The 16871-nt window shown below is 33.9% G+C and overlaps 1 protein-coding gene across 1 annotated transcript; it reads right to left on the reverse strand.

Annotated features, from left to right (window-relative positions):
- Positions 1–11631: 11631 nt before the first annotated feature.
- On the reverse strand, positions 11632–14098 carry LOC122588908 (cytochrome P450 71A1-like). The gene is made up of 2 exons (XM_043761126.1): positions 13076–14098; positions 11632–12393 (listed from the first exon to the last, which is right to left on the reverse strand). The coding sequence occupies exons 1-2, from the start codon at positions 13979–13981 to the stop codon at positions 11785–11787; spliced, it is 1515 nt and encodes a 504-aa protein (XP_043617061.1). The 5' UTR covers positions 13982–14098; the 3' UTR covers positions 11632–11784.
- Between the last annotated feature and the right edge of the window lie 2773 nt (positions 14099–16871).

The following is a 16871-nucleotide window of genomic DNA, read 5'->3' on the forward strand; positions in this document are numbered from 1 at the left end:
TTGCTCCATCCAGTCCCTCTACTTTCATTTAACTGCCAAACAACAACAACAAATAGATAAAGCAAGTTAGTACTAAGAATATAAATCAAGATGTATATTCCAACACCCCTCCTCAGCTTGATTGTGAGAAGGGATCAAACAATCCAAGATGATTGCACATGACATTATGCTGGTTTATGTTCAACCCCTTTGTAAAAATGTCAGCCAGATTTTCCTCAGAAGTGATTTTGACAGTTTTAATTGTTCCCAGAAGTATTTTTTCCCTAATAAAGAACAAATCAACTTCAAAATGCTTAGTTTTCTCATAAAAGACAGGGTTGGCTGCAATTTGGATTGCAGCCTTACTGTCACAGAATACATCAATAGGTTTATCAACATGAACCCCCAGTTCTTCCAAAAATTTTAAAACCCACATCACTTCACAAGTGACAGCAGCCAAGGCTCTAAATTCAGCCTCTGTAGAGGATCTGGAAATGGTCTGCTGCTTCTTACTTTTCTAAGAGATAGGACAACCACCTAGAAAGTGGGTGTATCCTGTGATACTCTTTCTGGCAGTTGCCTTCTTGGCCCAATTTGAATCAACATAAGTAGTCAAGGATAGAGGAGCATTCTTTGTAAAAAGAATGCCTTTACATGGAGAACCTTTGAGGTACCTGATCACTCTCATTGCAAGCTTTAGATGTGAATCATATGGATCATGCATGTACTGACTTAAGATGTGTGCAACAAATTCTATATCAGGTCTTGTTAGGGTTAGATAAATGAGTTTACCTACCAATTTTTGATATTCTGTAACATTCTTCAAGGGTTCATCTTTTACATTTTCACTTCCAGCAGTGAAATTGGTTTCAATAGGGGTTTGAGAGGGTTTGCACCCAAGTAACCCAAAATCAGTTAACAAATCAAGGCAATACTTTCTTTGAGTTATGCATAGTCCTTGTTTACAATCAATAACTTATATTCCTAAAAAGTATCTAAGTTTTCCAAGATCTTTAATGGAAAATTTTTCACTCAAATATTGTTTGCATTTATTTATCTCATTTAAACAATTTCCAGTAATGACAATGTCATCCACATAAACAAGAAGTGCAAAAAAAGAATCCTTAGTGGTTTTGGTATACAAAGAGTAGTCATTTCTACTTTAAATGAATCCAATTTCAAGCAAGGAACAAGTAAGCTTCTCATTCCATTTCCTAGGAGCCTGTTTTAGGCCATATAAGGATTTCATAAGCTTACAAACCCTAGAATTAGTATTAGAGCGATAACCAGGAGGTGGCAGCATGTACACATCCTCAACAAGGTCACCATACAAAAAGGCATTATTCGCATCAAGTTGAAAAACAGGCCAGTTATTTTGCACAGATAAAGAAATTAAACACCTTATAGTAACCATCTTAACCACAGGAGAGAATGTTTCTTCAAAGTCAATCCCAGGCCTCTGGTTATACCCTTTGGCAACCAACCTAGCCTTATACCTATCAATGTCACCATTGGACTTGTACTTGACTTTATAGACCCACTTACATCCTATGGGCTTTCTATTGTCAGGAAGATGAGTTAGGGTCCATGTATTGTTTTTGTATAGAGCCTCCATTTCTGAATTCATAGCATCAACCCAATATGGTTTGGTGCATGCCTCATTAAAGTCCTTAGGCTCTATCATTTTATTCAGATTTGAGACAAAGCAGAAATTCTCATTAGTTAAGTTGCTGTAGTTAATCACATTATTAATGCTATGTCTAGTTTTGGTCCCAGGAATAAAGTCCTCAAACTTTTTTGGTTGTCTGGTTTGTCTATCAGACCTTCTAGGTATAAAGTCTGGATTAGTAGTAGTGGTGTCATTATTATTCAAGGGTTGAGCAGAGTTGTGGGTATTGTTATTATTGTTTCCCTCAGAAAATTCATTTTCCTCATTGAGTGTTGCACTTGACTCTTGATTCCTGGCAGCTCTATGTGTGCTACCAAGGTAACCAGAGTCATTGCCATCACTCATAGGTATGTCTCTCCTTTCATCATTGGGCATAGGGTCATTATCATCAAGAAACACATTATCAAAGAAGTCCAGATGAGTGGTAACAGAATCATCACAAATGCCTTCTAAATTGTTCATTTTAAGAGGAAAAATGTTTTCATAAAATTTGACATCCCTAGAGAATAGAATGTCTCTATTTTCCAAGTTTAGTAATTGATAAGCCTTCTTCCTATCAGAATAACCAATTAAAATACACTTGTTAGATCTATTACCAAACTTATCTGAGTTATTTAGAACAGTAGCAAAACAAAGACAATCAAAAACTCTTAGAAAGGAGAGATTAGGTTTGGTTCTAAATATCATTTCATAGGGGGATTTTCCAGAAAAAACAGAACTAGGTAACCTGTTTATCAAAAAGGTAGCAGTTAGTACACATTCTGGCCACATATTAAGAGGGATCCCCTCTTGAAACATAAGGGATCTAGAAACATTAAGCAGATGCCTATGTTTCCTCTCAGCAATACCATTCTGCTGTGGGGTATAAGCACAAGAGGTCTGGTGTGTTATTCCATTTTGTTTTACAAAGGAATCAAACCTTTGATTTACAAACTCACTGCCATTGTCACTTCTAAAAATTTTCATAGAAGTATGAAACTGATTTTTCAATATATTATAGAAAACAATTAAGTTCTCCAATGTTTCATCTTTACTCTTGAGCATAAATACCCACACAGCCCTAGTAAAATCATCCACAACAGTAAGAAAGTATTTGAAACCTTATCTACTTTGGACTCTATATGGTCCCCATAAATCAAGATGCACAAGGTCACCCAAAGCCTTGCTTTGCACTTAAAGGAAAAGGCTCCTTAGTCTGTTTAGCCTTATGGCAGACTTCACAAGGAGAGGTTTGAGGAGAGTTGTCAATATTGAGGTCATTATGCAATATATGCAGCACTTGGTCAGCAGGGTGACCAAGTCTATTGTGCCAAGTGTGCACAGAGGTATAACAGACATTGTTCACATAATTACAGGAATGAGCAGCCTCACCTTTGATGTCACCATCAAAGATATAGAGGCCACCAGCCTCTTTACCAGTCCCCAAGAGGGCTCCTGTCTTCAAGTCCTGAACATAGCACATATTTTCATCAAAGGACACAAACATTTTACTATCCCTAGCAAGACTATGCACAGAGAGCAGATTAACACAATACTCAGGTACAAACAAGACACCAAACAGTACAATGTTATTTGAAAGTTTTAAATTTCCAATTTTCAAGACACTGGCTTAGGTTCCATTTGGATGACCAACTGTCATTCCAAGACTAGAAACATCTTCAGTGTTAAACAGTTTTTGCTCACAACATGTCATGTGTGTTGTAGCACCAGAATCAGAAATCCATTTGTCATTAAGTTTGAAAGGAGTTGGAAAAACACTTGAGCAGAACAATTTATTAAAGTTTGAGTTAAATATCCTGCTAGAATTAAAGAAAGTACCTGCCATGTTGGTTTGAACAGGGTTTGAAACAGTCTTATCATTCCACATTCTCATCAAATATGACATTTGTTCACTGTTGAAAGGAGTATTTGAAACACAACTTTGATTAGAAGAACTAGAAGGACCAGCAGCACTAGGACTGGGTGGCTGTGCACTTCTAGCAGTATGATTATCAGTCACAACAAAATTGCTGTAGGGATTTCTGTTAAAGTTTTGATATCCAGTTTTCTTAAAGGGATGATTTGAAGAACCTTGCAACTCATAACATCTTTCTTTGGTGTGACCAAATTTATGACAATTATCACATTTCAATGAGGTATTTGGTCCCCTATAAGTATTTTGAAAGTTTTGATTTCAGTTTTGGTTACCCTGACCTCTACCAGTCCCAGTTCCCTTTTTAACAAATGATTTAGCAATAAAGGCAGAATTATGAGGTTTAGGAGAAGAATCACTAGAGGCAATGCCCCTGTGTGATTCTTCTCTGGAAATAATTGCAAAGGCTGTCTTCACATTAGGAGTAGGGTCTCTGGTCAAAATTCCACTTCTTACAGACATATAGGCATCATCCAGACCCATTAAGAATTGCATTAGTCTCATTAATTGATTATGTTTCTTGGAGTCCTCAGAAGCATGACACACACAAGTAGGCAATTTAGTGATAGAATCATATTGTCTCCATAATGAGTTTAGTTTATGGTAATAATCTGAAATAGGACATCCATTTTGTTTCAAGGAATTTATTTTGTGGTGAAGATTGAAAATTATTGACCCATCAACTATATCATAGGTTTCTTTAAGTTCTTGCCAAACAAGCATAGCTTCTTTTGAAAAAATTTGACCAAGATATACATCTTCAGACACAGAGTTTAAAATCCAGGTAAGCACAACAGAGTTACACCTATCCCACTGTTTAGCCAGAATCTCATTATCAGTAGGTCTCACACATGTTCCATCTATAAAACCATTTTTGTTCTTTGTTTCTAAAGCAAGTTCCATAGCACAAGACCACACTTTGTAATTTTCAGTTCCTTTTAATTTCATGTTAATTAGAGGTGTGCCAGTGGTATCACTGGCATGAAGGTACAGAGGATCACCAAAGTCCAATTTACTTATAAGAGTGCCAAACACATTCACATTTTCAAGCTCATCAACAACAACTGTAACATTTGTGATTTTTTTTTGACTCATATTAACGTATATTAAACGTGAATAATCTTGATTTAATTCCATGACTTTGCGGCTTAATCGATTCTCAACTCGTTGACCCGAACGTGCTAAATGATTTATTATGCTAACTGATTTTAATAGTTCATTTATTTATGTATGAGTTAGAAACGTGTATTCATAATAGACGAGGCTAAGTGGTCGTATTTATCAATTTTATGACGTAATGTGACGTTTAAATTGACTAGAAACGTAATCGGGTGATCCATGAGCCGACCCATGATCCATGAATCACCCATGACCCAACCCAATCCTCCCAATCATCCATCCATTTAATTCTTACACCTTCTCTCTTCCTCACTCTCACTATATGCTAGTATCTCCCTCCTCTCTCTCTCTAAATTCCCATATCATTAAATGTTGTTCAAGCTAAATTAGTCATAAAACATTCATCTCCATCATCATTGGATCATCATAACACAAAGTTTCACATTCAAGTGCAAGAAATCACACTTATTAGCTCATTTAGGGATTCAAAGCTTGTTGGAAGGTTTTGGTAAGTTAGATTTATCTCAAATTCATTATTACATGTTTATGACAATGTTTTATACTAAGCCTAAACATATTTGAGTCAAAATGCAAGCCAAAACAATATATGGGTCAAAATTAGGATTCTTATGGACAAAGTGGGTCAAAACCGGGTTTTATACCCAAATGATGTTATGGGTCGATTTTTTTGTAGCGGGTTATGTTTGAAATCACGTTTCTAGTCTAATATAAGTGGCTCATGGTCAAATTTCGGGCAAATCTTAATATATACTATAAGACAATTGAACTAATGACTTATTAACAAATCAAATCGCTCAATTTTATTAAATTGATTTTCGCTTATGTCATCATTTAATTTAATTATAAATTAAAAATCCTTATAATCATTATCCAAATATATTATTATATTAGTATATGTAGAAAAAATCTCATTAATTTACACTTTTTTGTTTTCCATCAATAATTTACATTTATTAACCATGAATACTTAATTTATATCTATTTTTAGCCAGCAATTTGAGAAGATTTTTATAATTAATTAAAATAAAAATTCAACATATGAAATATTGTCTACAAAAATTTATTTCAAAAGATGAAATATAATATATGTGTTTAATGTTCTATAAGTGTATTCTTTTAATTTTGTTTGTACAAGATCAAAAAATTATTTCAAAAATTATTTCAACTTATTCATGTTAGGAGCTTGCATCATGATCAAAGACATATACTTGAATTTTGAAGTACAAGATCACAAGTATGTTTATATTTTAATTATTAACTATCATTCATAAAACTATCATTCATAATAATATCACATTCTGAGTACAACTTTAAAAAATAATTTATAATAGAGGAATTATTGTACAATATGTCTTGTGGAATGATTACGACAAACAATTACATCAATATGTCTCGGTTAATAATGACAGTGAGGAACCTGTGATTATTGTACATAACTTGCAAAGTATAACACTTGAAACTGTATATCTTCAAAATTATAAGCTTTTATAACTTAAATGTATGAAGATGTAATAATAATATCGTAAGCTCCGTGTCCAGTGTTAGACACGGGTCTAAAATCTAGTTCATACTAAAACTGAAAATTAGGGTTTTGGTTTATAGAATTAGGTCAAAAATAGAAATTTAAAACAAATCAATTATAAAATGGACGATTCTGAAATTTTCCGAGTGAAAGGTTGGAATTGTTGACATTCATATAGGTTAATGAAGCCTAAAACTTGTTTAAATTGTCATCAGATCGATCCCTTAGCTTGAATTAGAGTTATTTTGATCGAAGTCAAAGTTTGACTTAAAAGTCAAACTACCTTTTTCATCACCTCTTGCCCAGAATCGACCCATCTCCTGCTTCAGCGTAACCTACGCTCATGTGGCCGTATTTTACGGTCCTCCCCAACTCTCAAATGGACCTTACGCCTCCCACCTTCTGTTTACGCCTTGTTTACGCTTGCCCAGACGCCAAAAATGTGAAGACCCAGGCCACCGTAGCTTACGGTGGTCCTAGCCGTACTTTACGCCTGTTCTGGTTTCACCTAGCGTAGCTTACGCCCTATCTGACCGTAGCTTACGCCCGTTTCTGTTAAACCACCGTACCCTACGCCACTCACCACCGTAATTTACGGTACGGTGGTGAGGATTCTTTAATATTTTTTTTTAGAATTGCCGATGGGATTTTCTAATTCATGGGACTTTTCAAGCAATTGATTTTTTTTCTTTATCCCATGTGGCTCCTTGGAATTGAATTAAGACTAGGGGAAGATGATGAAGGGTCGGTCAACTTGAGCTGACAAAAGCAATTGTGTATACTTAATTTTTATAAACTAGAAATATGAAAGTGTATATATATATAATATTTGGTCCTACTTTTCTCTCCTCATTCTGTCTTTCTAATTGGGCCACCTCCCTCTTTTTTTTTTGGTTCATCCCTCAGCCTAAGTGGTATCCTTTCGGTGGTCCAGTGTATTTCAAATCCAATGTCAAGCTAAATTATGTAACAAAATAAGGGAAATGTGTCATAAATGTATATATATATATATATACTTATATTAATGTACAACTCACATAAACATAACGATAAGTCGTGAATGTGGAGGACACCCGGACATTTGTAGCTCGTTATATATTTGTAACTTGACCCTTTTACGTTGGACATGAGACCGAAGAGTTGTCTAAAGTTATAAATCAATTTAAAAACGTCACGTAGAGGCTTGTAACGTAAAACATGTGTACATATTGATAGGTGGACACGTGTGACGATCATTGGACGATATTAATTGACTATAAACCTCTCTTTTGCCAACCAAGGTGAGTTTCGTAGCCCTTACGTTTATATTATTTGGGGTGGAAAGTGTACTCGTTATTAAACGGTTATCGGTTGATAGGCTTGCTATGATACGGGACGAGATGTTGAATGCTTGATCGTTTTACTTGTTAATGTGATTGTATGTGTTATCGCGCATTATTTATTATGTAAGTCGTGCCAGAAACGTATATCGCGCATTGTTTATCATGTAAGTCGTGCCGGTTTATCGCGCATTATTTATTATGTAAGTCGTGCCAGAGACGTATTTCGCGCATTGTACATCATGTAAGTCGTGCCGGTTATCGCGCATTATTTAATATGTAAGTCGTGCTGTTATAACTATTATTAAAACTAAACGTTGATTTGTGTGAACGTGATTAGGTATTCTAATCCTCATGTATCGATAACGGTTGATATCCCGACACACTTGATTTTCATTATTTAAACCTACGAACTCACCAACTTTATGTTGACCCGTTTTAGTACACTTTTCAGGTGAACAGGTGAATCAAAGACATGTTGGATGATAATTGATTGTTTGCATGCTAGGATTGGACTTGGACTTTACTATGAATCCATGATTCATTGTCCCTGTTTATGGGTTATGCTTAGGATCATATACCATCTTTTGTACTCTTTTTTGTAATGGTCGTGCTCCTTATGCATTTTTGTATGGTCTCGGATGTGTAATTGATTAACTTGGATGGATTCCCAATCCTTTTAATGCATCTAGATTTGTCTTTACTTAATTTCCATGTCGTGTTGTGCTTTTCTTGTGATATCCCATTATTCCGCCTTGTTTGGGTGTTACAACAACATTATTATCAAGTTCATTCACATCAGCCATAACAACAGTTCAGATCAATTCAACTAGTGAAGATACACAAGCAGAGAGAGAAAAAAAAGAACAAAGATCCTACAGGGTGCAAGAACAGAGGCCAGATTCAAGGACACTGAAGTGCCTTGACAGGTATGCTCAAGGACCCTCTCTTTTATCAAGAAAGATTAAAGCAGGAAAATATTAATTAAATTTGATAGTAAAGAAAATGTAGAAAGATTTTAGAAGCACCAATAATAAGCACACAAGAGCAAATAAAAACAACAAGAACCAACTAGTACAAGAAATAAAAGTGATCCCAACCTATAGGTCAAACCTCCTTCACTTGAAGCACTCCAAATGAAGAAATATTTGCTACAAGAAGGGTAGGAAGAAACAACTTACAGAGGGGTCGCCAACAGTAATTCCAATAATATTCTCAAAAGGCAACAGATGTACTCATCAACCAAAGCCCTAAATCTTATGAAAGATAAGGAACCCAGAGATAGATGAGAGGAAAAAGAAAGAAAAAAAAATTTTTTTTTTTTTTTTTTTGTATTTTGTTTATAAAGAACCACTAACACAAAGGAAACCAAACCCAGAAGATAGAAGAAGAATTAAATATTTTTTTTAATAAAACAGAATAATAAAAATAAAGAAGTTTTGATAAAGTTCTGGTAATGAGAGAAAAAAGAACCCAAACGATTCAACTTTCTTGAACTTGGCTCTGATACCATGAAGAAATATTGATGGATAAAAGATTGACAACAATACTTAAGAAATCGGATTTTAATTCATACCAGATCACCAACAAGAGTTACAATAATCCATCACAATGGATGGAATTAAGGGACAAACACAATATCTAAAAATAATTTCAAGGAGACAATAAGAACAGATACAGAATTGATAAAACAACAGGGTTTGTGGAAAGGAAAACCCTAACGGCTAATTTGGGGATGAAATTGTGTTGTAACCTAAAATCGGAACAGTGTTTCGTTTATAAAGAGGTGAATAGATACATAAGCATCCCCTTGGTAACAAATATGACACTTTCAGCCACCATGTATTTTGGTAACATGGTAATCTATACTAATATATGTACCACTTTTCTAGCATATGTCAAATTAGCGGAACCAATATTATGTTAGCAACTTAGCATCTTATGTATGTTTGCATTTAAGAAAATGAACGTTAAACATAAAACGTGAATTTTATGTTAGCGCCTTACAAGTCCCATTCACCTGTTCCAGTTGACTATTATGTTAGCCTAAACTTAAAAATAGCTTACAATGAAATGGGTCCAATTGCTGCTCTAAATCATTTTATTGAAGGTATGAGATTAGATTTGAAATAGTATGATTATTGTAACAGTTTCTGTAGCTGAAGATTAGATTTGAAATAGTATGATTATTGTAACAGTTGCTGTAGCTGAAAGATTTGAACATAATATATATTTTCTATTCGCTATGTAGTCGTAAGAAACCACTTTATGATTTTTAGAGTTAAATACATTGAGAACAAAACAGGGTTAGAGATCATACTTTGAAAAATAGTGAGTTGAAGAGTAACTATTTTTGCAGACATGTAACCTTTTTTTTTTTTGAACAGTTTACGTACGATAGTTATGCTATCAACTTCACGGTTTGTTACCTCTTTATATTTCTTCTATATTGTAGGTTTACTAGCTTCAAACTGTATTTGATATCTTCCAGTCTTTTTTTTTTAGCTCTACCAATGGCAAAAAGTTTTAATTATTAGAGTTTAGATGAAAGAATCATGAACTATTGCCCTTCGGTCATGAATTGCACTAACACCCATCATTAGAGATGTTGTCGTTAGCACCTAAAATGGAAGCCCGTAGCCACTGGTGTGGACAATAACCATTATTTTTGTTTTTACTTTGAGGGCTGTTGGTAGATCACAAAAAGCTGAACCTACAGTCTTACAATGATGGACTACGGTCTAATGCTGCAGCATCATGTAATGAAGACTTAATCTGATGACATATTGGTATCTATTGTATTATTACTTACTTAGACATACAAGTATCAGAGTAATTGAAAGTTATATATATATATATTGTATTATTACTTACTTAGACATATAGGTATCAGAGTAATTGAAAGTTATATATATATATATATATATATATATATATATATATATATTTTTGTCTCCTTTGATGCAGATGGTCAAGTTGTGGTCTTGTGGAATTCAAGCCTTATGTAACTACCGGGAACTTTAGGTAACCCGCCGCAACGCGCGGGGGTAAATTCTAGTTTTTGTTAAGAGGTGAGCGTGATGCCTTGGTGTCAATTATTTTTTTGACACAACTAAAAGTTTGCCATAAGGAACGTATATGTAAGATTAATTTAAAAAAACCTAAAAAGGAAAATCGTGTGATCACAAACTAAACGAAGGAAATTGGCTTTTGGGCCAGAAATTCAAAAAAGCAAAAACCCAAGAAACCAAATAGCCCTAACAAAAGAAAATGGGTTTTGGCCTTTTGAGTCTCCAAAAAATTAGCTGTAAGTCCTGACACTGTTCGTAACTCATATATATATTACATAAAAAAAAAAGAAAAATAAATTTAAAAAATAGGTATATAATGCACCATAATTGACGGGACACGTCAGCGCTATTAAAAAAAATTGTTCATAGTACTTAACTTAATTTACCCGTATTTCGGTATTTTCATCGACAAATTTAAAGCAGTTTCCACATATATGCTCCAATTCCATATGAGTGCTTAAACCGCCTTATATCAATATTCAACCATCTCTGCTACCTCTTTCAAACGATAGAATCGCACAAACCCAATTAAAGTTAATCCTGCGCTCCTCTCTTATTATTTTCCTTAGCAATATACATATTCACTGTTGTTCCATAACTTCAATTATATGTATTCCACATCTGTAAATATGCCAACCATATTAAGGGAAGTTGGTAATAAATTAAAGAATGACATGATTTAATTTGTTCATCAGAACCCGGCCCCCTCTGCCTTTGAGACTATTGAATCTTTCTTGAGATCGAGCCGTTAGTGATCATGAACCGAGATCCATTATTTGGTTACTATTTGTTCCCCTTTTCTCTCATCTTGCACTCGTACACATATTCCGCATAGATGTAGAAGAGTGGAAAACAAAGTCACCAAGATTGTTCTGCCCTTCGGCCTTTGATTAAGCACTTTACTTTTGCAATTCAAACTTAAACTGATAAATTAAACATATCAAGTAACTTTGAAATGCAAATGGGCAAGATATATGTAATCTATGTGTGACAAAATAACACTGCTTTCGTGCATACAGTAAAAAAAAAAGTTACCCTTTTTATGAATATATATATAGGAGCTTAAACTGATGATGTTTAATCTAAAAAGCAAGTATCCATAATTAATAGACCAATTATATTTTACTATCATACACATATCATATAGTAAGATAATTATAATGGTTGCTTAATTATAAGTACATATGAGCTAAAAGGCAAAGCTCATTCTTCTTATGCATGGTTATCCCAGGATTAACTTCAAAGTCCAAATCTTCCTTCTCCATGCCATATGGCAACCCCCAATCAAACAAGTAAAGAAGATTGGCAAGTAAAAGCTCTACCATGACAACCCCTTTTAACATTCCAGGGCATATTCTGCGGCCGGCCCCAAAAGGAATCAACTCGAAATGATTTCCTTTGAAGTCAATATCACTACCCAAAAACCGTTCTGGCAAGAACTCTTCTGGGCTATCCCAAGATTCAGGGTCCCTTCCAATAGCCAATGCATTTAGGTACACTGTAGATTTTCGCTTGATTGTGTAACCTTGCACACTAACATCTTTTTTCGTTTCTCGAGGCAATAGAAGTGGAGTAGGGGGGTATAGCCTCAAGGTCTCTTTTACCACTGCCTTCAAATAGGCGAGTTTAGGAAGATGATCCTCGTCTATTTTCCCCTTATTTCCATCTACGTTTCTCACTTCTTCTTGAGCTTTCTTCATTGCTTTAGGGTTCTTCATTAATAATGTCATCGCCCAAACCACCGTTGCTGCACTAGTATCTGTTCCGGCAACAAATACGTTCTACAGATATAGACAGGGGAAATAGTTAAATACAGGAACCAGTAATATATATAGTGTGTATGTGTTTGTGTTTTATGTAGTCAGTGAAAGGAAGTAGCTAGATGAAAAGAAAGAAGATAAACCATAAAGAGCTAGTTTTGGTTTGGGTTTTTCATTTGGTCCAATAATTTTTATGCCCAACAACTTATATTTGTCTATTAATTATGTGTTTCACTTTAACTATCTGGAAGTAAATAGTTTTTTTTTTTAATAAAATTAATTTAATTTTACTTAATAGGAGTAATATAATTTTTAATTATTTATAAATTGTTCATTAAATTTTTTGATTAGATTTTTTGTTAAAGTAATATCTGATGATATGATGAATTAAGAAGCTAGCTACAAGGAAGTTTTTCTTATAGCCAAGGAGTGTCGTCAAGGAAGTCTTGGGTGATATGATACTATTACTATGGTGGCAACTGGCAACGAAGAAGCTTCAAGAAGCTCTTTCTTGTAGGCAGAGCCCTTATGTTATATATAGACATCGATCTTGAGAGTGAAAGTTTGGAAACAGTCATAGTAATAACACGAGTAGACCACCTAATTATATCTGAGTTAAAAATCTGGCTTTTGAGTAAGCTAAACACTAAAGAGCTTAGCTAGGGAAAACTTCATGAATGAAAAGCATATATATTTTGATTACCATGAGCATGGCTTTAATTTGATTCTGAGCGCGGCCAGATGTATCATGTTTCATAAGTCGCAGCAAGATGTCTAATACATCCTCGTCTTCCTCGCAGGACTTAGAGTTTTGTAGACTCATGAGGTGTTCATCAATAAATTCTTGGTAAAATGAATCAAAATCTTGGAAGCATTTCTCTAGCCGATCCATCTTGCCTATGAACCTATCAACCAAACCAATGAAAGGCAGACCGGGCCAAATATCAGATACATATATATCTGCCATGGTCGCTTGTAGTTCATCAAGTAGTCTAAGTGCCTTCTTCCTTTCATCTCCATCTTGGTACCTCTTGCCAAAAGCCACCCTCAACATGATAGTACTCGTGACACTTTTAATTAGTTTGCCTAGCTTTACAGGCTTAGACAAAAGAGATAGGTTGCGTACCTTCTCCATGGCATTTGAGACCTCGTCTTCACGAATATGTCTATAAGACTGAATCCTTTTAGGACTGAACAAATGAAGGACAAAAATCTTTCTCATATCTCTCCAATTTTCATTGTGGGGAGAAAAGGCTACATCAAGGCCATCATAAGATAACTTTCGTTGGCCAAGCAAACTTGGCCTACTACAAAAATTTATATCTTGGGTTTTCATGACTTCTTTCGCAAGATTTGCTGAAGAAATAGCGATAGTTGGGATGAAACCCAAACGGAGGGATATGATCGGGCCATAGGACTTGGAAAGTTGCCATAGGGAAGTATGGATGCTTGAGTTATTGATCTGATGCAAGTTTCCAATGAAAGGTAGTCCTGGAGGGCCTGGTGGATTACGTCTTGATTTTTTAGTATTTTTGAAGATTTTCGATAGAAAGTAGAAGAGAAAAAGGAGAGGGATAGACGAAACAAGAAAAAGAAAAAGCAGTGACATGGTTGATCGATCAGATGTATATTGTTCTAGCTAGCTAACGTCTTAGCGAATTATTGATGATTATATATATATTATAAAATTTTAAAGGAAATACTTGTAAGAGTTGAGAATGTGAGATGTTATAAACGTGCAAGTAATTTTGCTACTTATATAAACTTATTTTATATGGACCTAATTAGGATAGGCTGGTGGGCTGGATACATGATGGCCATAAACTTGATTGTGATGAAACTGTGGTCAGTAGTGTATTGGAGAGCGATGTTTCCCGTCCAGTTCAACAGTCGTTAGCTAGTTAGGACAAAGAAAATAAACGGGTACAAAAGATTATTGATAGATTATTTAGGGGCATGTTTTTTTTTTATTTCACAATAGGTTCTCGAAATTTCATCGAGTGCAACGCGTATCGAAAGAAAATATTAGTGGCAGTCAACCTGAAAGCTAATTTGGCCCATTAACTTAAATACTTGGCCATCAATCATACGGATTATTAGAAAAATAATATGGGCCATCAATCCTAACCATGTTAAGTATACAATTTAATCTGGCCCATTAACTTAAATACTTGGCCCATAAAGTTAATTTTACATTTTTTTTGTAATTTTTTTTTTAAAAGTGTAGCAAAAGGTCTAGCATACAACCAAATCTGCGCTAAAGAGCGCTCTCACTTGACAATTCATATAAGCCATTAATTCTTTTAAAAGTAAAATAAGTAACTGCTCAGTGCCGCCTTCCGCGGGTTTTGAGCCTCAATACCTCGACGATGTATGGGGAGGTTAAGACGTAGACAGACCTTACCTTTATCTAAGTAGAGAGACTGCTTTCAGTTTCTACCTAAATGGTAGAAAAAACCCTCCAACCTTTGCATGGGATGAGGATCGAACCCATGCCCTCTGTTTCCAGAGACAAGGGTGTTTACTACTGATCCAACCATTCTCCTTAAGCCATTATTTCTTTTGTTGCTTCATATTTTAAATCTCAAATATGTTTTAGCTTATAATTCATCTCACACAACTATTCATATGTTTTACCTTATAATTTATTTCACACCACTATTAATAATTTTAGTTTCAGAAATAAAACAAGTCCTCGTGGATCCCACCGTGTTCACTTCATTGCATCTTTTGCTACATGCTTGTCATTGTCGATCTAGGTCGGTGAACTAAAATATTTGTGGGCTAAAACCTGATGATGACTTGACATAATTGTCTTGTAACACTTTCACTGACCGTCTATATATTTTACGAGCCATATGTTTTAATAAAAATCATGGTTTTTCTTGAAGTACGATGTGGTTATAAGTTTTTTTGGTTTTCATTTATTTGATGGATTAAAGTAGAACAAAATGTTTTAACTCGTAAAAGGCACTCAAACAGCAAGCTTAAATTTTGGAAATACTAGTTAAACTAGCCCTCCTTTTTCATAATCTGAAAGTTTTACTGGTCTATTTCATATTTATACGTATTTACTATATACCAAAATCATATGATGAATTAGCTTGACTCTTGGCTGCAACAATGTAGATGTTTCTTTATTTTTCTTTTACAAAACACCAAAAATCAGCAAGTCTTAATAACCTATCAATATGACAAGTTTATTTAATGACAGTAACACATTATCAATGCAATGCGTCATAGTTGTGGTGATGGCCATATTGAGCAAAAGTGCCACAATAATGTTGCTTCTATTACAATACTACTACTTAATACATATCAATTCACAAGATTATACTTTTTATATATTAAATAAACTAGTACTAATACCCGATGTATGAATTGACTATATATATAAATTGCCCGATTGATATATTATATAGAAAAATTTTTTGAACACGCCTCATTATATACATTTAGTCTCCTTTAGCCTAATAGTTAGAATTGTGTATCATAAACGTAGTTACCATGATCTGATATTTTTTTTTTGATGTTAGTAATAGTATCACCTAATCTAAAGTTATATGGTTCATAGCGTTTTAAAATTTTTAACCACATTTCGTTATATTAGTTGATGGATAAATAATTAATAAGCTAAAACCATAGATAATTATTTTAACATATTTTATAAATTAAAATAAATAAAGCAATTTTAAACAAAATTATGTCATAAATTATATATTACTTGGTTTTCCTTAATTATACCTTAAGGGTATGTTCTTGAGTTTTTTCTAAAAGGGAAAGGAAATGATTATGAAGCATATTAAAATTTTTTGTGTTCTTTAGTTTTATTTAAAAGAAGAAGAGAAAAGAAAGGAAAAGATATGGAAGAAGAATTCAATAGATTTTGTTAAGGATATTTTCTTCTCAATTTTGGGATGATTTGAAAGGAAAGAAAATCTACTCTTGCTCTTCCATTCATCTCTCTTCTCTTCTTCCCTCTTTCTTCATAAAAAAAACTCAAGAACACAGGCTAAGTATTTGTTTTGGGGCAAACTTGATCAAAACTTGTTTTAACTAATTAATGGATTCATATAATAAGTTGTATTTGATATTAATTAGGAAACCTGATGGATATAAATTAATTTATTCAAAATAAAAAATTATTTAATAAATAAAAAGAGCATTTGTCAATTAAGGAATATGGCACATGTCGTTTAAACAATACTACAATCTTGTTTTAGTTTATTGGTAGATAGTCATGTTTTTCAAGTTAAAACTGCCACTAGTTAAGTCCGATTTGATGTCTAATCCATTTTTTAAAAGGAGAATATGAATTCATGATACAAGTTTGTTATCTATAACATCTACAAACATATTAAAACACAATATACAATTTTCTAAAACAAATAGTTATTGTAGATGAAAAATTTTTGTTTGCGAATTCATCACTCACTTCCTTTGAAACATTTGTTGGTATCACAGAGTGAAGATAATTAAATAAATATCTAACTGTTGTT

The sequence above is a fragment of the Erigeron canadensis genome, chromosome 2, assembly GCF_010389155.1.
Source record: "Erigeron canadensis isolate Cc75 chromosome 2, C_canadensis_v1, whole genome shotgun sequence".
Classification (NCBI taxonomy): domain Eukaryota; kingdom Viridiplantae; phylum Streptophyta; class Magnoliopsida; order Asterales; family Asteraceae; genus Erigeron; species Erigeron canadensis.

What these genes read in the sequence shown, in the direction of transcription:
- LOC122588908 (XM_043761126.1), bottom strand. Translation starts at nt 13,981, where the DNA reads ATGTCACTGCTTTTTCTTTTTCTTGTTTCGTCTATCCCTCTCCTTTTT. An exon ending in AAATTAAAGCCATGCTCATG is followed by an intron (nt 12,394 to 13,075) that starts GTAATCAAAATA and finishes CTATATCTGTAG; the next exon opens with AACGTATTTGTTGCCGGAAC.